At 37.7% G+C, this 20,291-nt stretch overlaps 2 protein-coding genes across 6 annotated transcripts in view; one reads left to right on the top strand and one right to left on the bottom strand.

Annotated features, from left to right (window-relative positions):
- Window positions 1-20,291, top strand: part of LOC124158462 (transient receptor potential cation channel subfamily A member 1-like) — a 180,189-nt gene that overhangs the window by 100,112 nt on the left and 59,786 nt on the right. For all 4 annotated transcript variants that reach the window (XM_046533564.1, XM_046533561.1, XM_046533562.1 and 1 more), the window contains exons 9-13: window positions 1,385-1,563; window positions 11,646-11,758; window positions 13,807-13,973; window positions 16,347-16,516; window positions 19,870-20,014. In XM_046533564.1, coding sequence (XP_046389520.1) covers window positions 1,385-1,563; window positions 11,646-11,758; window positions 13,807-13,973; window positions 16,347-16,516; window positions 19,870-20,014 — 774 coding nt within the window. The remainder of the gene's footprint in view (window positions 1-1,384; window positions 1,564-11,645; window positions 11,759-13,806; window positions 13,974-16,346; window positions 16,517-19,869; window positions 20,015-20,291) is intronic.
- Window positions 6,168-11,081, bottom strand: LOC124158463. 2 transcript variants are annotated; one of them, XM_046533565.1, is made up of 10 exons: window positions 9,805-11,080; window positions 9,572-9,732; window positions 9,340-9,480; window positions 8,889-9,039; window positions 8,477-8,673; window positions 8,022-8,096; window positions 7,750-7,824; window positions 7,451-7,525; window positions 7,077-7,299; window positions 6,168-6,303 (listed from the first exon to the last, which is right to left on the bottom strand). In XM_046533565.1, exons 1-10 carry the CDS (start codon window positions 10,088-10,090, stop codon window positions 6,182-6,184), a joined length of 1,506 nt encoding a protein of 501 aa, XP_046389521.1. In that variant the 5' UTR covers window positions 10,091-11,080; the 3' UTR covers window positions 6,168-6,181. The 2 variants fall into 2 exon arrangements, with proteins under 2 accessions (XP_046389521.1, XP_046389522.1); XM_046533566.1 differs by lacking the exon at window positions 7,750-7,824 and having other exon boundaries at window positions 9,805-11,081.

Genomic DNA, 20,291 nt, shown 5'->3' with positions numbered 1-20,291 from the left:
TGAGCGATAGAGGGCGACATAAAAGGCGGTTAGGCCGGCTGCCGCTAACATTCTGTGGGTGCTGGAAACAAATATCTATCTTACGCGAACTTAATAGTTGTTATTCGCTCCTAACCACAAATGTATAACATTAAATTCTTATAATAAACTTTGCAATTCATTATTTGATTACGTTTTATAAACTGGTCGGGAAATTCTTAAGCGATCGTTGATGTTGAAGTATGAACAAGATGTGGGAATTTTATGGTGGTATAATTATTTAACGATTTTTCACATCATAAATCGATAACAAAAAGCCTTTTCTATGAATTATACCGAGAATAACCACCGAAAACATTTAAATAAGACCACTAAAGACAAAAAACGGTGGAAGAAACAAAAGCGAACATTTTTTTCGTGACTTATGAAAAAGGTTTGAATTTACGAAACTCGATTTTACGAAGTGCCGATTTTCCGGTCCCACTGACTTCGTAAAATCAAGAGTTTACTGTATCAGCTTTTGCCGCTCGGGGGAAAGGTTGGTGGGCCCATATAACAGCTCTTATGTAGTACATTATTTAATTTGCTATGACTTAATTCATTGATATAGCTTATTTCAGTAAATGTAAAAATATTTTGTCAATATTTACCAGTTTAACCTAAATAATGAAAAGAATGCTTATGGATGTGTAATAAAATAGCTTTGTGTTGTTTTTTATTCCTAGTTGCTTTTACATTTTATGAAAACACCCTCTGTATTTCTCGCCAGTTATACCACACACAGGAAGAAGAACAACACCAAGAGGGGTAAACACAGCACTGCCACATTACTCCCAATACCATAATCTTTTGGTCACTAAAGAATTCTATCTAGTGGCTTAGGGATGGGAGGAAGTAGGTATGTAGGTGCTAGGTAGTTGAGCTCCGCCGAGGCTTTAGGGAAGTGGAACGGATGCATAATTAGCAAACTCTGTCAGGCATTAAGGGAAGTGGAGCAGCAAACTCCTCCAGGTGGTATTTGGGGCAATTCTCGCTGTGTCTTGGCTGGTTTGGCTCATGTGGCTGGAGGAGGGTTGATGGCAGCCGTTATTGTGGCCAAGCCAATTCAATGCAGCAGTGGGTCAGCTGTTGTTCTCTTGGCGTCTCCCCCTTCCAGGGTATATGTATTAGCGCTGCCACATTAGATAGTATTTGTCAGGGAGACATTAAAGCACAGGGCACCAAAATGCTCTCTCAACGATATTTCTACGTATATCTTTAGCGGAAACGATCGGGACTTATGGAGGCAATTTTAAGCACTGGACTATTTGGACTGGAATGTACTCCAAGGTTTTTATTGAGTGTAATTATTGTTTAATTATCATTCATTATAGAATTATGTTTTCCATTTCTTTCATGTTGGCAGTGCAAGTCTGAGGAGTGTCTCCGACAACTTCTGAACGAAAAAGATGAAACGGGCTGCACACCTCTGCATTATGCAAGTCGTGGCGGTCACATAAGGAGTCTTCAAAACCTTATACAACTTGGAGCATCCGTTAATCTCAAGAACAATAACAATGAAAGTGCTTTGCATTTTGCTGCCAGGTGGGTGAAAATGTTTTGACTTTTTGCTGTTTGTATCTACTTTTAGTGTATTTTTTACAGTGTGCCAATGTTACTCTAATCAAATACTAGCTGGATACTCCAACAAGACTACTCTCATACAAGTCTGGTACTCTAATATTTCCCACTTACTCTGATAGGGGAGCATGGTAGCCTATTACAGTGGGTGGAGCATTTGTCTGTGGGTAGGGCTCCTGGGTTCACATCACATTTGAAGACCAATTCGGACGTCCCAAATCCTCAAAGTGCAAGGTGGCAAATAAGGGAAAAGTACTGCCCCTTACCCTGAATGTGTGAAATTCACATGCATGTGGCTTAGTTTGGTGCAAGCTCTACCTCACATGACCAAACCAACCTTCAGGTTGATTCACTGAGTTAGTGAGTGGTACGCTGATAACTCAGTTGGGGACTCGCCAGCCGACTAGCCAGGTACTCTTAACCCGGCGGTAGTCGCGCCCATTTACCGAACATAAACGGTCGCGTGGGGTGTCTCTGACACCCCAAAAGATTTTCTTCAATTTCTTTCAAATACTATATATTAATTAAAAATTTCACACCTTGACGTATCCTTTGTTTATTTAGGAATGGCTATACGATATATTTCAAACCATGAATTCAACTTTAATTTTTTTAAGATAATGTTTTGAATACCCTATTTTCCAGTAGGCAGTCCCAGTTCCTCCGGGAAAATTGCCAATTTATTTTTGTTTCAGCCAAAGAACACAATTGAAATGTTGAGATATAAATACATGGCATATACTTTTCTAAACATCAACCACTGTATCTCATCATATTTTCAGCGTCGACCTCTATTTGCCTTACGTAAACATTAATAAATGTACAAAATTAATTTACTTATCGATATTGAATCGATTTCCCAAAATGTATTCTTGAGGAAAAATTTACGATGATATTACGGTCATTTATAACAATTGAAATACTCCTGTTACAAATTAGATACAGCATTGGAAAGATAAACTAACAAATATGTAGTCCTCAACAGAAGTTCAATTTCGCGCTATTGAAAAGTTTTATTGAATTTAAAGAACGTAGAAAATAAATCATGTGAACTATTTATTTGCTTCTAATCACTTCTCAAAATTTTCAGCAAATGTGTACCACGCATTAGTTTCTAACACAGTTCACAGTATATTTTTGTTTTCATATCAGTTGGAACAAAACACATCTTCCAACTTTTATTCTTTTTTCTCCTCATCCTTTTCTCAGGCTCATTTTACCCATATTCCTCTATTTTTCAAGTCTCTAGAGATCGTGTTCAGTATCGATCTAATTTTACTGTATGGAAAAGTTAACGATCGAGTTATCTCACGAAGAAAACTTCTTTACAATGTGCTAGTGTATTGGTATAACTATGAATAACAAATGCACTGATGCCAGCAGTGTTTGGCTAATGAAAGAAAATGGCCATGGACCATCTCCTGATGTTTCTGTTTGCATGATAGGCGCTGCCTATTTTGTCTAATGTGGCTAGACCTCCTTCAGTGCAGTTATAAAAGGTTCCGGTTCCGGTTTCCGGTTTATTTCCGGTTTTCTTTTATTTTCTGTTCGTCTTGGATTCATTGACAGAAATAGCTGTGTGAATTGTTGGCGAAAGAATTACATTCTTTGCCCATTTTACGACGCAGGAAACTAGAGCTTTTTCTTCCTAAACCAAAATAAACTGCTATTTTCTCCTTACTTTTACACATACGACTTTCAGTGCTAAATCTCTTTTATTTTTTGCGCACTGTTCCCGCAACCGTCAGATTATTGCTTAGAATTTTATCCGCTTGCGGAATATTATTGAACCAGTACTTCAAATTATGTTCCTCCCGTTTCTATTTACAAAAGAAAACATTCGCTTTAACTCCTCTTTTGGACTGTTATCTACAAAAAATGGACCCTCTGGTACCACCCTGAGTAATCGAATTTGCCAATGCAAAAATATTGATGCTATATTTTGCGGGGTTGGAAGGTAAATATTGCCCATATGAACATCTTCTTTGAAAAGGAATCAATTGCTCATCAGCTTTTTCTCATGGCCCAATTCTATAATGTTGCCGTGTATTGCGAGCCAACATCTCAAATACATTTCTACTTTGTGCTAATTTGCCACTTTTCATTTTCTCCACTCTAGCAGTCACGTTGTCGAAACGAAAAGATAAAGGGGAAAAGAGAAATATGTTATGGCTAATGGGGGAATAACATATTTCCACTCCTAATCCATTTTGGTCCCAAACAATAAAAAATCGGTTACTCAGTTTTATTTGCCGTGGCTAAAAGTAAAATTCTATTCAGAAACACTAAGTCTTTCCTTTCTGTTTCACTATCTCTGTTACGAGATAGTGAAACAGACAGAATTTTCAGTGACTTTCTCTACCTGAATATTATATATACCTAATATAATACGAATGCAAACCATTCGTGTTTTGAATCCAATTTATTTTGCTTATAAGTCCACTCCTCTCAGTAACACTGCTACAATTTTATGTTCCTATGTTTGGTCTTGATCCCTGCGTATTACACGTTGCAACTCCATAGTTCCCCACGTACATAAGCTCCCTTCCCTTTTACAAAAGTTCATCATCTCTGCACTGTTGTTCAGTGTAAGTGTCATACGCTGTTACATGACACCCATCTTCTTTTTCATCATAATCAATCTTCTTCCCTCAAAGATTCATTCAATAGAAAAGACTCTTCCTTTTACTCTAGAGGTAGCTGACATCTAGTATCAATTGAAAACGATGAATGTAAATACTACAAGGCCAACCTACAATGGTAAATTCACAGAAACATGTAAATAATGATTTTTTTGAATAACTACTGCACTAACGTAATTGAACGAAGTCTTCAAAAATATCACTTCTAAAAATCGCATTCTCTACAAAAGTTGACGTCAGAAACAAATAATTCCTCATCCAAATTTTCAATCAAAAGTCAAAGTATATTAGCTTTTTCATTTTTTTAAAAAGACTGCAGGAATCCATAGTGCACTGAATGATCGTGCTGTAAGTATTACATGATCGATTTTTCGTGGCTTACTTCGAGAAAAATCACTGTAACATTACTAGAAATTACTAACTTTCTATTTGTTTACATGAACTTATGCAAAAATATACGAATAAATAAATATTTATTGATGTAAACGTAAAAAGACAACTTTGATGGCCAGTTTCCGAAAAGTAGCTATCAAATGCGATGAAAATGGATGAAAAACATTCAAGGCGACTTTAAATACTCGGCGGCAAACCGTAACGAGAACGGTCGCGTGGGGTGTCTGGCGCACCCCACTCTGCAGAGCTTTGACAAAAGTAATTTTTCTTAAAAACTTGCATTGATTTTATAATAATTCTTAACACGTATCCTAAGAAAGCTTAAAAAATCAGCTAGAGGAGGTTACAGGTCATTGCAGTCACAATTGCAAGAAAAAATAGCACTTATATAAGGCTGGGGTGTCTGGGACACCCCACGCGACCACTGCCGGGTTAATGTGAGCCAGGTATTTCATATGAGCTTCATTCAAAGTGGCTATGTTTTTGTGAGGCTCTGCATGAGGGTGGCCCTTATTTTCAAAGTTCTCAAATTTCTTTTGGGATGCCCCCCTGATTCTAAGGAGGATTAGGCTATTTCCACAACACAAACGCACTCATTGGAAAACAATAACTATTTATTGGTTGGTTCAATAGCAGTTCAATGGAGCAAAGAGATGGTTGCTGTTCAGTGCGGTGGTAAAAGCATCCTTCTTGTTGGTTGGATCAGGCGAGACTGTCATGGTCTGCTGTGTGGGTAGTGGCATGGGTTGTCGTGCCTGCCACGTGGCAGTGGCGTCAGTGAGGCAGCAGAACATAAAACAGACTGGCCAGCGCTCGCTATGGTGGCGCGTCATTCCTGTTGCACCGCCATTGTTCCATTTGGTTAGAAAATAAATTGTGAGATATATTTTTGCAATCGGATGCCAGGAAAATGTGCTGCTTTGCTCTTAAAGTTTTGAAATTTTGGTACTTTTGGGGGTTTTTCAGACATAACTGATGAAAATTTCAATCTCGGATTTTTTTACCACTTTTCTGTTTTTTCCAATGACTTTTTAGGCATTTGTAGTGTATCACCACCATAGCGCGCCACCATACCACCATATCACCTCATATATATTTCATTTTTGCCCTTTGGTTTCCTAGATATATTTTGTGATGACAAAGCAGCTATATTTCTAGAAGATTCTGGTGCAGTCCCTTACAGAAAAGGAGTACTGGAAGTATTAAAAAAATTAGTATTGGGAAGTACACGTGACTTTTTTCACGAATACTAAGACTAGTATTCGTGGTAGTACTGGAAGTATTCAAAAGCAAGTACTGGAAGTACATGTGTACTACTTTCATGAGTACTAGTACAAGTATTGGGATTAGTACTGGTAGTATTAAAAATAGTACAGGGAACTACACGTATAATTTTGTGTGGAAGTGAGTACAAGTATTGGAAATAGCACACAAAATGTGTATTCAGCTTACTATAGAGGTAGTACGCAGGCCTAGCATTGGTTGATTAATGATATATCCTATTGTTAATAATTCAAATATAAAATGCCAGTCTCTGGTAGATAAATTTATGTTTCTTTGCGAATACATTTGTTTTTCAACATATTAGATATGTTGTTGCATTTTTTTTTAATGCCATTCCTCATTTGACCTTCATCTTCTTTTGTAGGGAAAAACTTCTTGACGTATCCTGAAAGAAAACAATATACTTTAACATTGATTCAATAAAGAACACATGACGAGTACATTATAATTTGAATAAATCAAGTGACGACCTTTTGTCTTTTGTAAATGAGGGGAAAATTTTCTTAAGCTTAAATCGTAAAAGGACAATACTAATTTGAGTGACAGAAGTGTGCTATCAAGGCCAAACGTCCATTCAAATGATTCAATTTTTATAGAAAAATGAATCTACGAGTGAATATAATAGCTATGGAACGGAAGAAATGGTTGGGCAAATAAACTGAATATGACTTATTTATGCCATTAAATTACAATAAAACCAGTTCTCTTAATAATCATAGAGTTTATGGTGAAAGCTGTGAATGTGGCACAACTAACACTGCAGAAAATTATTTTCCAAGAGCTGCAAGCAAAAGAAAACACAAATTTCAAGGGAGCATTCAATACAACACAGGAATCATGCAGCAATTTTACATCAAAGCTTGAATGACTACAATGCCATTAAATGAACGATTGCTGGAATAACATTCATTTCATCCGGTCATTCCATGTTGAGGAAGTGCCTTGGGTTTACAAGATGGACTGTGGAAAATTTCATTTTTATATCATAAAAAATTAACAAGAGACCGCAATAGGATAATAATCATAGTGAAAATGAGGCCAAGTAGGGATATACATTTCTATTAAATTACTCTGGACTTAATATGAAGTTATTGCAGTAACAAGAAGGATATTAGCTAAATCAAAGTTATCAAATTAAAGATAAAATGATATACTTACCAATAATATCCTCCACTCTACCCTTATCTAACGCAGGCTTTACTTCTACAGTGTTTTTCAAGAACACATTTGCTTTTGTCCCTGTCAGCGTGCATGTACCTAGCTCCTCCATAGAAAAAACCATCACAGCCAAATCTGTGGCTAGCTGCCTGGCACTACTGTGATTGCATTTAGCAATCCTCTCTCGCGAATATTCAGTGCCACCAAAGACACAAATTTCACCCTATAAATTCAAGCAATTAAAAAGGGTAAATGAGATTATGTATGAAGCAACATCAACCATTCAGGAACAACAGCAATCTACACCTGAGCCACAAATGAGTGAAAATCTGCAAGAAGGTACTAGTACCACTTCAGGAGAAGAAGGTACATACCACTTCAGTAACATTGCCTTCGGGCAGCAATGGAGCTGTGGTAACTTCCCTCGGTTGTCCTTTGGCAGCTTTATTCTAGAAGGAAAGCTAATGGTTAAAGTCTTTCAAAGACAAATGTGCCTCTCCAACGACGGGAATAAAAAACTGTCTTGTGTTTAATATAGTTAAAAAATCATTTTCCAGTCTCCCACATGCATTAAAATGAATTAGCATACATCGATACTGCTGTCACAAATGTCACAAAGGAAAACTAAAACTAGTCATAAAATCTGCAAGGATGTACCAGAATATGTACATACCACTTCATTAACACTTCCTTCGGGCAGCGAAGGAGCAGCGCTGTTTGCCCTACGTTTTCCTTCTGCAGCTTCATTCTATAAAGAAAGGCAAATATTAGAGACTTTCAAAGGAAATGTGACTATGCAGTGACTGGAATAAAAAATTTCTTACATTAAGTATAATCAGTATAATAAACAAAATCATTTTCCAATTACCCACATGCATTGAAATAAATCAAATAAAACTAAGACTAGCTGTATAATCACAAGGTGGCACTAGAATATGTACATACCACTTCATTAACACTGCCTTCAGGCAGCAAAAGAGCAGTAACACCTGCCCTAGGTTGTCCTTCCACAGCATTATTCTGTAAAGAAATTCTAAGATTAGAGACTTTCGAAGACAAATATACCTCTCCAATTACTGGATTTAAAAAATTCTTGCATTAAGTATATTCAGCATAATAACCAAATCACCACGTTACAAGGGGAATGTAATTGCACAATATGACTTATATACGAAGGCGCAGTCGAATTGCATCGTGTAAAGCTATGAATTGTAAGAATGCATGCAACAACATACATGCGAGATGGCAAAATAGCCCCAGCTCTAATTCCAAGTTTGCATTCTCGCAATTTCATGCCATATTGAGAAATTAATGCAGTTGTAGCATGAGTAATTATGTGCTCTTTGCATAACGGCCTTAAGACTAGTTTATAAATGTCTAAGGCAACACTACATACATACCATTTCATTTACAATGACTGCAGGCAGCAAAGGAGCTGAGGCACTTGGTCTGAACGGTTTTCCTGGATGGTTTTCCTTATTTAATTCTGAAGTTTCAGATGGATATCTTTCAGAGCCAAGTTGAATACCAGTTTTCCTTTGCATTCTGTTCATATTTTTAAGTACATTTTTGCTGACTTCAAGCATTTTCCCCAGATCTATAGTGATAAAAAATTAATTACAATCAACTAATTCTGAAACGTACAAACTAGATAGTAACAGAAATAGTTATAGATATCACAAGAGGCATTATTTATTATGTGGGTAATCAGAATACTCTCACCCAACATTAAATGCCGATAACATTGTTCAAAACTTAAGCTTGCTGAGAAATAAATGTAATGCCATTTTTTCGCTATAGCCTGCTACTCACCTTCATTAAGTATTTTCAATGACTTCAATCTTGCCACTTCTGACCTTAATTGGCGAATTTCCTCTGCCTGTATTTCCACTTTCAAGATTAACTCAGATTTGCTAACATCTTTGTAATTTTCTTCCACGTCAGAATCCGAGGAATCGTCACCCTGAAATGTAACAGGAATCAACAAGAGGGCCCTTCAAACTGAAATGAACTGGAACGTTCAGTACAAATACACACATAATACACGAACCACATCGAGGATGAAAAGGTTAACAAAAACGTAAAATCGACAGCGAAATAGGTATTGCATTTACTGTCAAGGTAATTTCCGGCTCGTGGTTAGTAAAAAGCCAGTTCAAATTTGCTAATATTTTCCAAACGAACGTTTCGTGCCTTAATACATCTTATACAATAAAGACAACGACAATGGCACGATGTCTCTAAAATAAACAAAGATGCATACCAAGCAATCGGCTGCAGTGTTGCCATTCCGTCGTAACTGTTTCCACAGATCCTGCTCTTTACATGTACTGGCATTTTTGCTTCCTCTCCTATGCTTTCTTGATTCCCTCTGTTGAGGTATAGTTTTCTTCTTCTTCTTCGCCTGTTGAGTATTTTACCGAGTTTTAGTCTTACTCTATCAAACATTTCTGTTACCTGAGATGCATAGATACACAAGACTGTTAACCACTCACGATTTTTTGCGATGTTGAACACTCCTCTCGCGGATTCCTCTCCTCTTCATCAGTTGATGAAGACCCTCTCTTCCTGGCCACACGCCTTCTATCCTCCTTCGTTACGACGACGCAATCGTGCTTCTCGAAGGACTTCCTTAGCCGACACATATCCACCCAACCTACTCGGAAAATGATTTGGTTTAGAAAGAAAAGTTAACAAATAGTACGCCGATTATATTACACTTACTCACCTCCAATCCCCAATATTTTCACAGCCGTATTCTGCCAAATTGTCATCCCCTTAACGTTCTTCTTCATCTCCCTCACCGGTTTGACGTCACAATTCGGCCAGAGAACGTTCACAGTGGTTTTTCTTTCCACAATGGACGGCAAATTCTTCTTGTCTTCATCTGTAAGCCAATTCTGATACCCCACGGCTAGGAGAATTTCTTCCCCCTCGCTGTCCTCATTCACGAACTCCACCACCATACACTTTTCCTCGTCCAACAGGCTAACATTCCTGCGGTCGCAATCCATTTTTGCACCAAAACAAAGTTGTTTCACCTTGGCCACACCGTTAGATTTATTTATATAAATCGTTCGTTATTTCACCTTGCCAAAATTCTCTTCAAACAATGTGGTTACCATGTGACCAATTTTAGTGCGGATTTCCCTACGTACATTGTTTTTCTAGTTACTCCTGCTACATGTAGGGTGCAGCATAGTCGTCTCACACTTCTTGAATTTTACGAGGCAATCTGCAATCTGTATGATTACGGATTTATCATAAAAGGAAGAGGAATACAATGAGATTCTACTATTAATTTGAATAATCCAATAGCTTTTATCTTCCTGGATAAAAAGCTTTGTTTGAGGTTCGTCAATTAGTTTACAAATGAATTGGTCAGTGGTGGAGTAACTCAAGCAAGCGTATATTTGAGTATAATCTTAATCTCAATAGTGTTTTAATAAGAAGAGTGCCGGATTTCTGCGACATGTCCCGAGCATTAAGAGGCCATCTGGCTACGTAGGAAGTGTGAATTGCCATCCACCATGAATTAAAATTATATGTGTCAACCATTGTGAATAATGTAGAAAGAGATTAGAAATACATTAACAGCTAACAACAACTCCCCAATTTTTTAGAATTAAATCCAAAAACTAATGCCCAAGGCTAGTATTGTGAATACTTATTTATCTAATACTTTCCAACACAGAAGTATTGAAGCCAAAAACTAATACACAAGGCTAGTATTGTGAATACTTATCCATCCAATACTCTTCAACACAGTAGTATTGAAGCCAAAAACTATAGTACACAAGGCTAGTACTGTGAATACTCATCCACCCAATACTTTCCAGCATTAAAGTATTGCCACTGGAGAGTAGTATATGTTGCTAGTACTGTGAATACTTCCCCTCTGTGTACTATAGTACTGAGATTCGTGTACTTAGTAGTTGGGTCTGTGTACTTAGTATTGGGCTCTGAATACTACTTTTTTACAAGGGGTCTTTTGGGAAGAAAATCAATGGAAAAGCTGTACTTTGACATACTCATTCAACTCCCACTTATTTCTTATCTAGAATGTTCATCCATTGAATCATCATAGACTCTATAGAGGAAAAGGAGCTACAACTCACCTTGGTGTGTGTCACATAAGCTGCAATGAGAGTTTCCATCTCAGAGTTCTGAGTTTCCTTACCTTTCTTGCATCTTCCCTGTTTTTATAATATTCAAATCAATGACACAGACCATCCTTCTGTCTTGCAAAAATGTTTGTGTCCTTCAGTAGAGGGATTTTTGCACCTATCGCTTTTCAGGACCGCCATTATAAGTGCACTTCACTACGGTTCTGACTTGTTTACAATGTTTTCAGTGAAAGATAAAGGAAGTGTTACCAAAGATGCAATTAATATTATCCTAGATAAGCCTACTTATTGGCCAAAAAACTCTGTATGAATACTAACTTATGAAGCAACTGAGAACCGGAATGGATAACCAAAGCCTAAGAAGCAGTTATGTAACGGTACCTATTCAGAATAAAGTACATATAGCAGGCCAATCCCCACTTATGATGATGATTCATTCCAGGTATGGGAGGTATAACATTGCCTGTCAACTACTTGATTCTGATAAAGGAACCTTCATAATTAATGAGACTGATGGCAAAGGATTGACTCCATTGCACATTTCTTCGCAAGAAGGTAAGGTAAGGTTTCTTCATTTTATTTGAGTTTTCAACTGGACTAGATTTTTTGTAGGTTTCCATGGTGGGTTATGTAGTATTTACTCAAGATTCTGTCTTCTCCAACTTTGTGCTAAACTAATGTGATAAACCCAGAATTTCACTGGAGTTATTTATATCCATACCATATGAAGGGGGATAGGGAGTAATCCGGTAATTAACCTCACTTCAATAAATTACACAAAAGTAAATTCGACCACGTTTATTACGATGGTAAGTGATACGGATGCTATATGTCTCTCGCATGTGGAAGTCCTTCTCCGTTGCCCTTTTGTCAGCATCTCCCTCATGCGGCACCTTCCTGGCGCTAGGTTGGGCGAACCCTGGTGGCAGTGGCAGGGAAATGACCTCAGCCAGGTGGCTGGCCTTGCTTGTGATGGTGCTCGAAACTAACAGCTCTGCCACACCATGTTTTTGGTGAGGCTTCCAAATTTGTTGGATTATTGTTCACCAAAGAGTTCCAATTGTTAGAGACAATAATTGGAGGTGATAACTCAGATCCTGAATTGAAAATGAAGCTTAGAGGTTAACAATGAGAGCACTAGGATTTGTCAGCTACACAGAAGGACCTACTGTCGGCGTCAAAATGATGTGCCGCTGTAATTTGCAAATTTATATCTAGACTTCAGTGCATGCCATAATAATGAATAATACGTCACTTTAAAGGAAATTTTATTCTCAATTCTCATTTATTTTTTGTTTTATGAAAAAATTAAAAATCTAGACATGCAAGTGCAATAAATGACTCCACGCATCATAAAATTAGCCGTTTTGTCAACTTCATGAATTTTGTAACTCAGCCTAGAGAAAACTACTACGTGTACTACATTCATATTCCACAATAAGTTGCAAACATTAATGTATATTAATAAAATGGCTTTTGCATATTTTTAGAACTCATATTTTGTCGTAAAATAACGAAAAGTTTTAAACACTATCTAGTCCTACAGTTTACCCCGAAAGAAAAATAAAATTGATAGAAACACTTCTTAATTTATTTGCAATTTTTCTATGATCCAAAAATACATGATTTTTATGCAGTATAGATTGTATATGGGCATTTTAAAAATATGCCGGAGCGAATGAAAGCTGCATTGCTATAACTTGCGCACAAAACTTTGCTTCCTGGTAACCGGCACTGGCCCAGCGCAAGTTTGGCAAGTGACATTAATAGAAATTATTAACATTCACAAATATAAATATTTTTATATTTGTGAATGTTAATGTGAAAGTGAAGTTGTACTAAATAATGTACATTCGAACCAGTCTTAGCTCACGTATGGAGTCCATAAGCCTGTAACAGAAAAGATGAATTAGACCTTAAAGCTGTCAGTCATCCTGTGGTGATGAAATACATTGGGATTGTTGGTGCTGTAAGTGATCAAAAAGTAATTTTTCAGGAGCTTAAAAACAGCAGCAGAGACAAAGTGCCACCAGAGACATGGAAGCTGCATGCTGGGCGTAGGTTGCTATAACAATTATGAACATCTTTCAGAGTGATAGAAGGACATCGTCATCATCATATAGAAGTGCTCTATATTTTCACATTTGATAGAAACAATAAAGTGAGAGTTACCTATTTTGCCAAGTGGAAAAGGTAAGGGACTTTGTTACGGTGAATAGTAAATCACTACAATAAATTCCAGACCAAGATCAAAATACTTACAATGACGCCTTGATTTTTAGTGCATATTAATTACTCTCTTCCAATGAAAGACTTCATATTTTAACACCTTCCACCTCTATGTTGTCTATTGAGGTAGCTTACGACATTGAATGTACTCAGATGGAGATGAAATTTTCTGGGTTGTTGAATTTTTGGATGAATTTTTCTCTTGTGTTCAGGGATTTGTGGAGAAGGAAAGTGCTTTGCGTGAAGTACCTAATTAGATCTGTACATATATTAGTTGCATTGCTCTTTTGGACATTGTTTTGACAAATTAGTGAAATTGTAATTTACACGATGGTGGGGGAAAGCTTGCTGTGCTGAATGCGTCTTTGTTGTAGGTCACAGGAAAGTGGTGCAGCTTCTGCTGAACAGGGGAGCATTGCTGCACCGTGACCACAATGGCCGTAACCCACTTCACCTGGCCGCCATGAGTGGCTACACCAAAACAATGGAGCTTCTACATTCAGTCCACTCACATCTCATCGATCAAGTGGATAAGGATGGGGTTTGTTCGCACTTTCATTAGCTCCCATACAAATGTTTTTGCCAAGAGATTTTTTTTTTATTGAAGGTACCTACTTGGTCATATGTTTCTATTTGTTCGTTTTAGTCATTTTAAGTGCTTAAAAATCTTTTTATGCCTTCCAATGTTTAGATTATTTTCAGGGACCCTAAATGCTCATGTGAGTAAACCAAAAATTGCAATTTGGCTGGAAAACACAGAGAAGGTAGTCCAACTTACTTCGGAACTTGTATTATTGCGATTAAGAGTTCATTGTTTACCCTAACAGTAGAAGAATAAAGAAACCAAGGATTACTGAGGAAATTATAAAAGAAATGGAGGAGAGAAGGAAATGGAAGACTGTGGACATAGAGCGTGACAGAATCATGAGTCAGCGCACAATTGCGATGCAGTGTTGCATTCAGCAGGATAAACGTACTCCACGATTCCTTGCGTACACTCCGGCCGGCGAGAGTTGTCCAATGACGGCACAATAGGAGGGGCGGAGAACTCAGTGCCAGCACGGTTTGCAGCAAATCGCTGTCCCCCAAACGCTCCTTACACCATTGTCTAGTCTTAAAACGTTGTCAAATACATTAAGATCAGCGAATTAAGCCTGATCCACCAAAACATATTCTTTTTTCGAATCACCTAAACAAGTGATTCTTCCTCTGGGTCCTTCACACTCGTCGTCCCTTCCTTTCTTTGCAGAGCCCTTCGTAAGTGCTTCACTTTCTTATCTGGCAACACTGCCCCGACCTAGACCATTCTGCCTGTCATCGGACAACTCTCGGTGGCCGTGCTGTAGATTTATCAACTTAGGAACAAGGTCTTAGAACGCATCTAGTTCGTACATCGGACTTACAGTATTCGGGAAGATATCAACCCTCTCGATTATGTCATGCCGCATGCCGAAACTGAAACGAATGTTCCTGTTTATATATATTTCTGCGTAATTTTATCGCGTTTATCACATGAAGTTTTTTTGACGATTTCTTAAAGAAACGTTCATACGAACTTCGTTACTACGAACCTCAGTTTTTTTGGTTCCGTGAACTTCGTGATAACGAGGGTCTACTGTATTTGTCATTGCGGCAAAAGTAAAAGCAGTTCAAGATATCTTTTTTGCCCCCACCCCTCCTCCCCCCTAGAATTTTTTCTGTATCAACTACTGCCAGAATGTTAATACCTGCTTTGTGGATTTTTATAAAGCATTTGATAAAGTGGACGACGTTAAGTTAATGGAGATCCTATAGAAAATAAGTGTAGACTGGAGGCATTGGTGACTCAACTGTAATCTGTGTATGGTCCAGACTGTACAAGTGAGGGTAGGGGGCAGAGAAGCAGGGTGGGCAAGCATTGGTTGTGGAGTGAGGCAAGAATGACCCCTATTGCCATTAATAGTTAACATTTACAGTTAGGAGATGTTAAGAGAGGCATGGGATGAGTTGGAAGCTGGAGTAAAAGTGGGGGAATGAAATTTAAATGAATGAGGTTCGTGGATGATCAGTTGTTGATTAACCAGTCAGCAAGAGGACTGGCAGGCTCTAGTGGATGCATTGCGAGGAATATGGCATAAGGATTAATCACTATAAGACCAAAGTTATGTGGTTCTGTAAAGCATTGCGAATGAGGAATAAAATTGAAGATGGAAGGGAATGGACCGAACTGAAGGGACCCAAAAGTGGGAATGAAAGCAGGTAGAGTAATTGAACTATTTGGGAAGTACACTAGAAAAAAAACAGTACAGCAGTAAGGACATCACAAAGAGAATTGCGTTGGCAAACAAGGGGCTCATGATTAGGGAATTGCTGATGAGAGTTCAGTAGAGTTTAAAGAAAAGGCTAGTGCAGAGTATGACATGGAGTGAAGCACTTTACGGTTTGGAAACATGAGCACTTAGGAAAGAGGAGGAGGAGGAGAGAAGACTGGAGGCGTATGAGATGTGGGAGTGGAGATGAATGGAGAAGGTGAAGTGGACGGAGAGGAGGAGGAACGACGAAGTGCTGGACATGGTGGGTGAGGAGAGGCAGCGTCTAGATGAGATATTGAGGAGACTGAAGGAATGGATGGAGCGAGCAGGAAGGGGATGTTGAAAACAGTGTTATAGAGGGGATGTTGAAAACAGTGTTATAGAGGGGATGTTGAAAACAGTGTTTTAGAGGGAGAGGGAGGATGTGAATGGGAATTTCAGAAAGAATGAAAGGGCCATATTGTGAATTGAAGAGGGAAGTAAGTGCTTGATAGAAGGGGAGGCCTTGATAAAAAATTTGCATGTTTTCAATTATGTTGACTTGATGTTGGGAGAATTGATTTTACAGATGTCCTTGTGTGTGAAAGTACTTGTACATTTACATATAAAAATTCTTCCTTCAGAATTCAGCTCTTCACCTTGCCACAATGGAAAACAAGCCAAGCTCCATCAAAATGCTTCTCTCCATGGGGTGCAAGCTTTTAAAAAATAGGCAAGGTTTTGGTGCAATAGATTATGCATTATATTACAAGTTTCCTGAGGCTGCTTTAGCGATGGTCACCCATGAGGAAAGGTGAGTTAGTACTGAACAATTACAAACTATTTTATCTGCCATCATCAATTTCATTTTTATGTTTCCATCATGGACAATTCCTCATATTTCACACTGACCAATTGCTGCATGGGCAGCCATCTCTTATCATCCAGCAGTTGAATGTACTTCTACCTCAATATAAATGCTAAGCAATATTGACTTAATAAATATTTCCATAATGATATCAGAGGATTTATGAAATTGAGGGTAAGAATTTGGTCTGTCCAAACTGTAATTTTTTAGTGTGCACAGAATGGATTACTTATAATTAGTGATGGGTCGATTCCAAAATTTTATCGATTCCGATCCCGATTTCGATTCTGACATTTCGATTCTGATTCTACCGATACCGATTCCATCGATTCTGACGCCATAGGCTCCAAGAAAAATATCACTTATAACTACAAGGGAGAGCCCTGAGTATAGTCGTATTCACAGTTATAATAAAGATTAAATACTATGTTTATGAATCATGTAATATTTGGCCTTTTCAAATTCTCAAGCAGAAAAACCAACATGCTCATGCTCAGCCAGCAGGTTTTGATGTCTCCATGTTACAGTATTACTGCCTGCAGAAAATTGCCTTTTGCTACACACTTGTGTGACTGGGCAAGTACTTTCCTACCAAAATTGCAAGATTTCGGAAACTGGAATTTTTATTAAAAACTATATCATCGATCTTTATGGATCTTGAGTCCTCATGGAACTCTAAGTGAATGGACTAAAGAACTTAGCTTTAGTTTTGTAGAGCCAAAAAAATTATACTTCTCACGTCATTTAATCAACCTTAAAAACTCTTGTTTTCTTTTAAGTTCAAGAAAGAAACTAAACGCTACAAATGAATATCACATCGGACGGACGCAGTAATACAAAAGACTAAAAGATGCCTTGTGATGTGAAAACCCCCTTTCCGCGCGACTCACCTCGGCGAAGGTGGAAAGGGAAAAAGGGTATCGGTTGTTGCCTTTCATCGAAACAGTTCATTTTTCTCTCTCTTAAGCATGCTGACTTAATCTCTTCACTTTACTTCAATACCCGAGGCATATTTCTTATGCGTGGGATAGTTTCGAAAAATATCCAATCCTTAGTATTTTCACTCGAGTAATGCGCTAAATGTTCTAGTCGATCTATACATAATTCTTTTTAACATCCTCAGTTTAGTGTTTTAAGTCAATGAAGACGATTATCCGTGCTTTAAATGACGATTTTCAAGACTAAAGTTCTAAAAAACTAGAAAAATCTGCCTCAGTTACCGAGCCCCAGAGTTCCGCGGTGAGTAGTCTTGATGCGCGATTGAAAAATCGCTCTTATTTCCTTCATCGCAAACGTTTTTTTTCCAAGATTTCTACTTAGTACTTTTAAGAAATCTCTACTTTATATTGTGGTTCGATTTTTCCGAGTTATATTTTTCGTAAACGAAAGATAATGTCTACTTTATGTCAAATTTCAAGTGAAAAACGGGTCGACCATTTTGCGCTGTAAAACCAGACAGATGAAAGCCAAAATCTTCAAAAGTCATTGGACGTATAGGCAAAGCACCAGGTGAAAGGAATATTGTGTTTTTTATTCCATAAAAATCATACCAACGCAACACCACCTGGATAAATTTAAAAAATTTCGAGAATTAACGAGATCGTGCGTGGTTTTGAAAGGTTGGTCATGTTTGGGCCACTGTATCATCACTAAAGGGTCGTATTTATGTAAAATGGCATATAAATCTATATCTGGTAATGATTTATGAGTATTTCCGCAAAGTTTCAAGTCTCTATCGGCAAAAGGTGATTTTGGACTAATTCCAGCTTTTTCCGATTTCGTACCGGTGTGCGCCGGGTCGGAAGACGATCGGCCGCCGCGGCTGGCGTAAAGGTATTCGGCGCCCACTTCAACAACTATAGAGTATACAGCAAGCTGAAACTACCTGGCCAAGGCATTAGAATGACTTATCGGCTTTAAAAACTGTATAACTACAGGAGTTTCATGATAGCGCTTCCTGTCAGCAGATTGCTGGACCTACTAGCCTCGAAAGCTCTGTAACCGTAACTCACTCGACATTTGTAAAGCTACTCGAAACGCTGGAGTCGAGTACCACCGACTCGACTCGAACTTTCAAGTACTCGCACATCCCTAGAAGATAATGTGTTTTGTTATTACGATTACGCGGCGCGAAAATTCAAATGACTGTTGGAAACGCGGTGGTATATAAATTTGTTGTTTGAAGTACTACTGGAATCGGAATCGATTTTTCACCTTGGCAAGTACTCATTTTCGATTCCGGTTCTTGGCTGAGAATCGAGGAATCGAAGAATAGAGGAATCGAACCGACCCATCACTACTTATGATAACATAAAACTCCATATGAATATTGAGGAAACCTTTTACTGTAACCTATGGGAAGAATATTTTGGTATCTCAATCACTTTTGTTCATTCTTAGCTATGAATGCAATTTTATACTTCCCACAACCAGAAAAATTATCTGTAATTCCATTTCTTTGCACTCAGCTAAGTTAATACATATTATGATAAAAAATTATTACAAACCATCAGTAAAAGGAGAAATTAATGACTTTCAATTTGATTTACTTCATTTTTTGTGGATTTCTCCATTTTCCGGGTTATCGCCGCGTTTCGTTGTCAGAGGTGACGACAGTTTTGCCAGGATTCCACCAGGCGTCTTCGGGTCGAAGTCAGATTTACTTCATTTTATAATCGAAGGAGCAGTCTTTCAGATGTTAGTCTTCAATCAGGTTACAAAATTTTTCACTGAAGTCTCATGATGATGTTGATATGATGACAGAGCTGAGGCCCAACTATAAAGCCAGTAAATGCTTGAAAGGAAATTTCTATGCATGAGGAGGACAATGAGGAAGGGGATCTGTTAGAGGTCGGATCTGCATTCTTCAACTTTTGTCATCTTTTTAGTGGAAAATGTAGGTTTTCACTCACTATTTCCCTTTAGAGTGTCTTTTCGTCGCCATTTTCACTGTATATGTATTATGTCTTGAGTATATATAACCACAAAGTGTGCCTCTTCCAATATTTAATGTCTGCAGTTGACTCTGGTTGTTGTCCTTGTTGCAGATGATATATTTTACTTGTAAATCATGATTTTAAAATGTTCTATTTCCATCCCTTTCAAATTCGAGCTTCTTGATTAATTCCTGCCTATGGGTATTGTTACGGTTTCTAGCTGTAGCTTAATTGCAACTCATACTATTTGCTTTTATCAAAATCAACTGAAATATCACAGAAATTAAATGTTCTTTGTATATTTTTTTTAATCCATTGAAATTAGCTCTGTTGCAAAACTGATGCATTTTTCTGTTAATTTAGAGGTGAAGAGATTTTAAGTCAGTCATCAGAGAAATATCCGTTGGTTGTCCTGGCTCTCATTGCCTACATGCCTCACGTTTATGGAGCAGTCTTGGACAAAGGCATAATCAAAGCTAATTGCAAAAAGGATTCAAAAGAATTTTACGTAAGTATGACATATGTATTTTTATTTTCTGCTGAAAGTGTATGTTGAAAACCATAATAAGCACCTATTTGAAAAAGAGTTGATAATGCTGGTATTTAAATGAATACAGAATGTGTTTCAGTTTCCTGAGTCTATATAACAGAATGACTCCTCAGTCTGTATACATAGGCTGTATAGTATTCTATAGAATAGCATTTATCAAAGTCGAAAATGAAAAAGTTTCATTTTTTAACCTCTTCAAATGCAAATGCAACTTTGGTTAGGCGGAGCCAAATGA

The sequence above is a fragment of the Ischnura elegans genome, chromosome 5 (genome assembly GCF_921293095.1).
Source record: "Ischnura elegans chromosome 5, ioIscEleg1.1, whole genome shotgun sequence".
NCBI classification, from domain to species: domain Eukaryota; kingdom Metazoa; phylum Arthropoda; class Insecta; order Odonata; family Coenagrionidae; genus Ischnura; species Ischnura elegans.
Note: the sequence above shows the minus strand (reverse complement) of the source record. Positions and strands in the feature narration are given on the sequence as shown.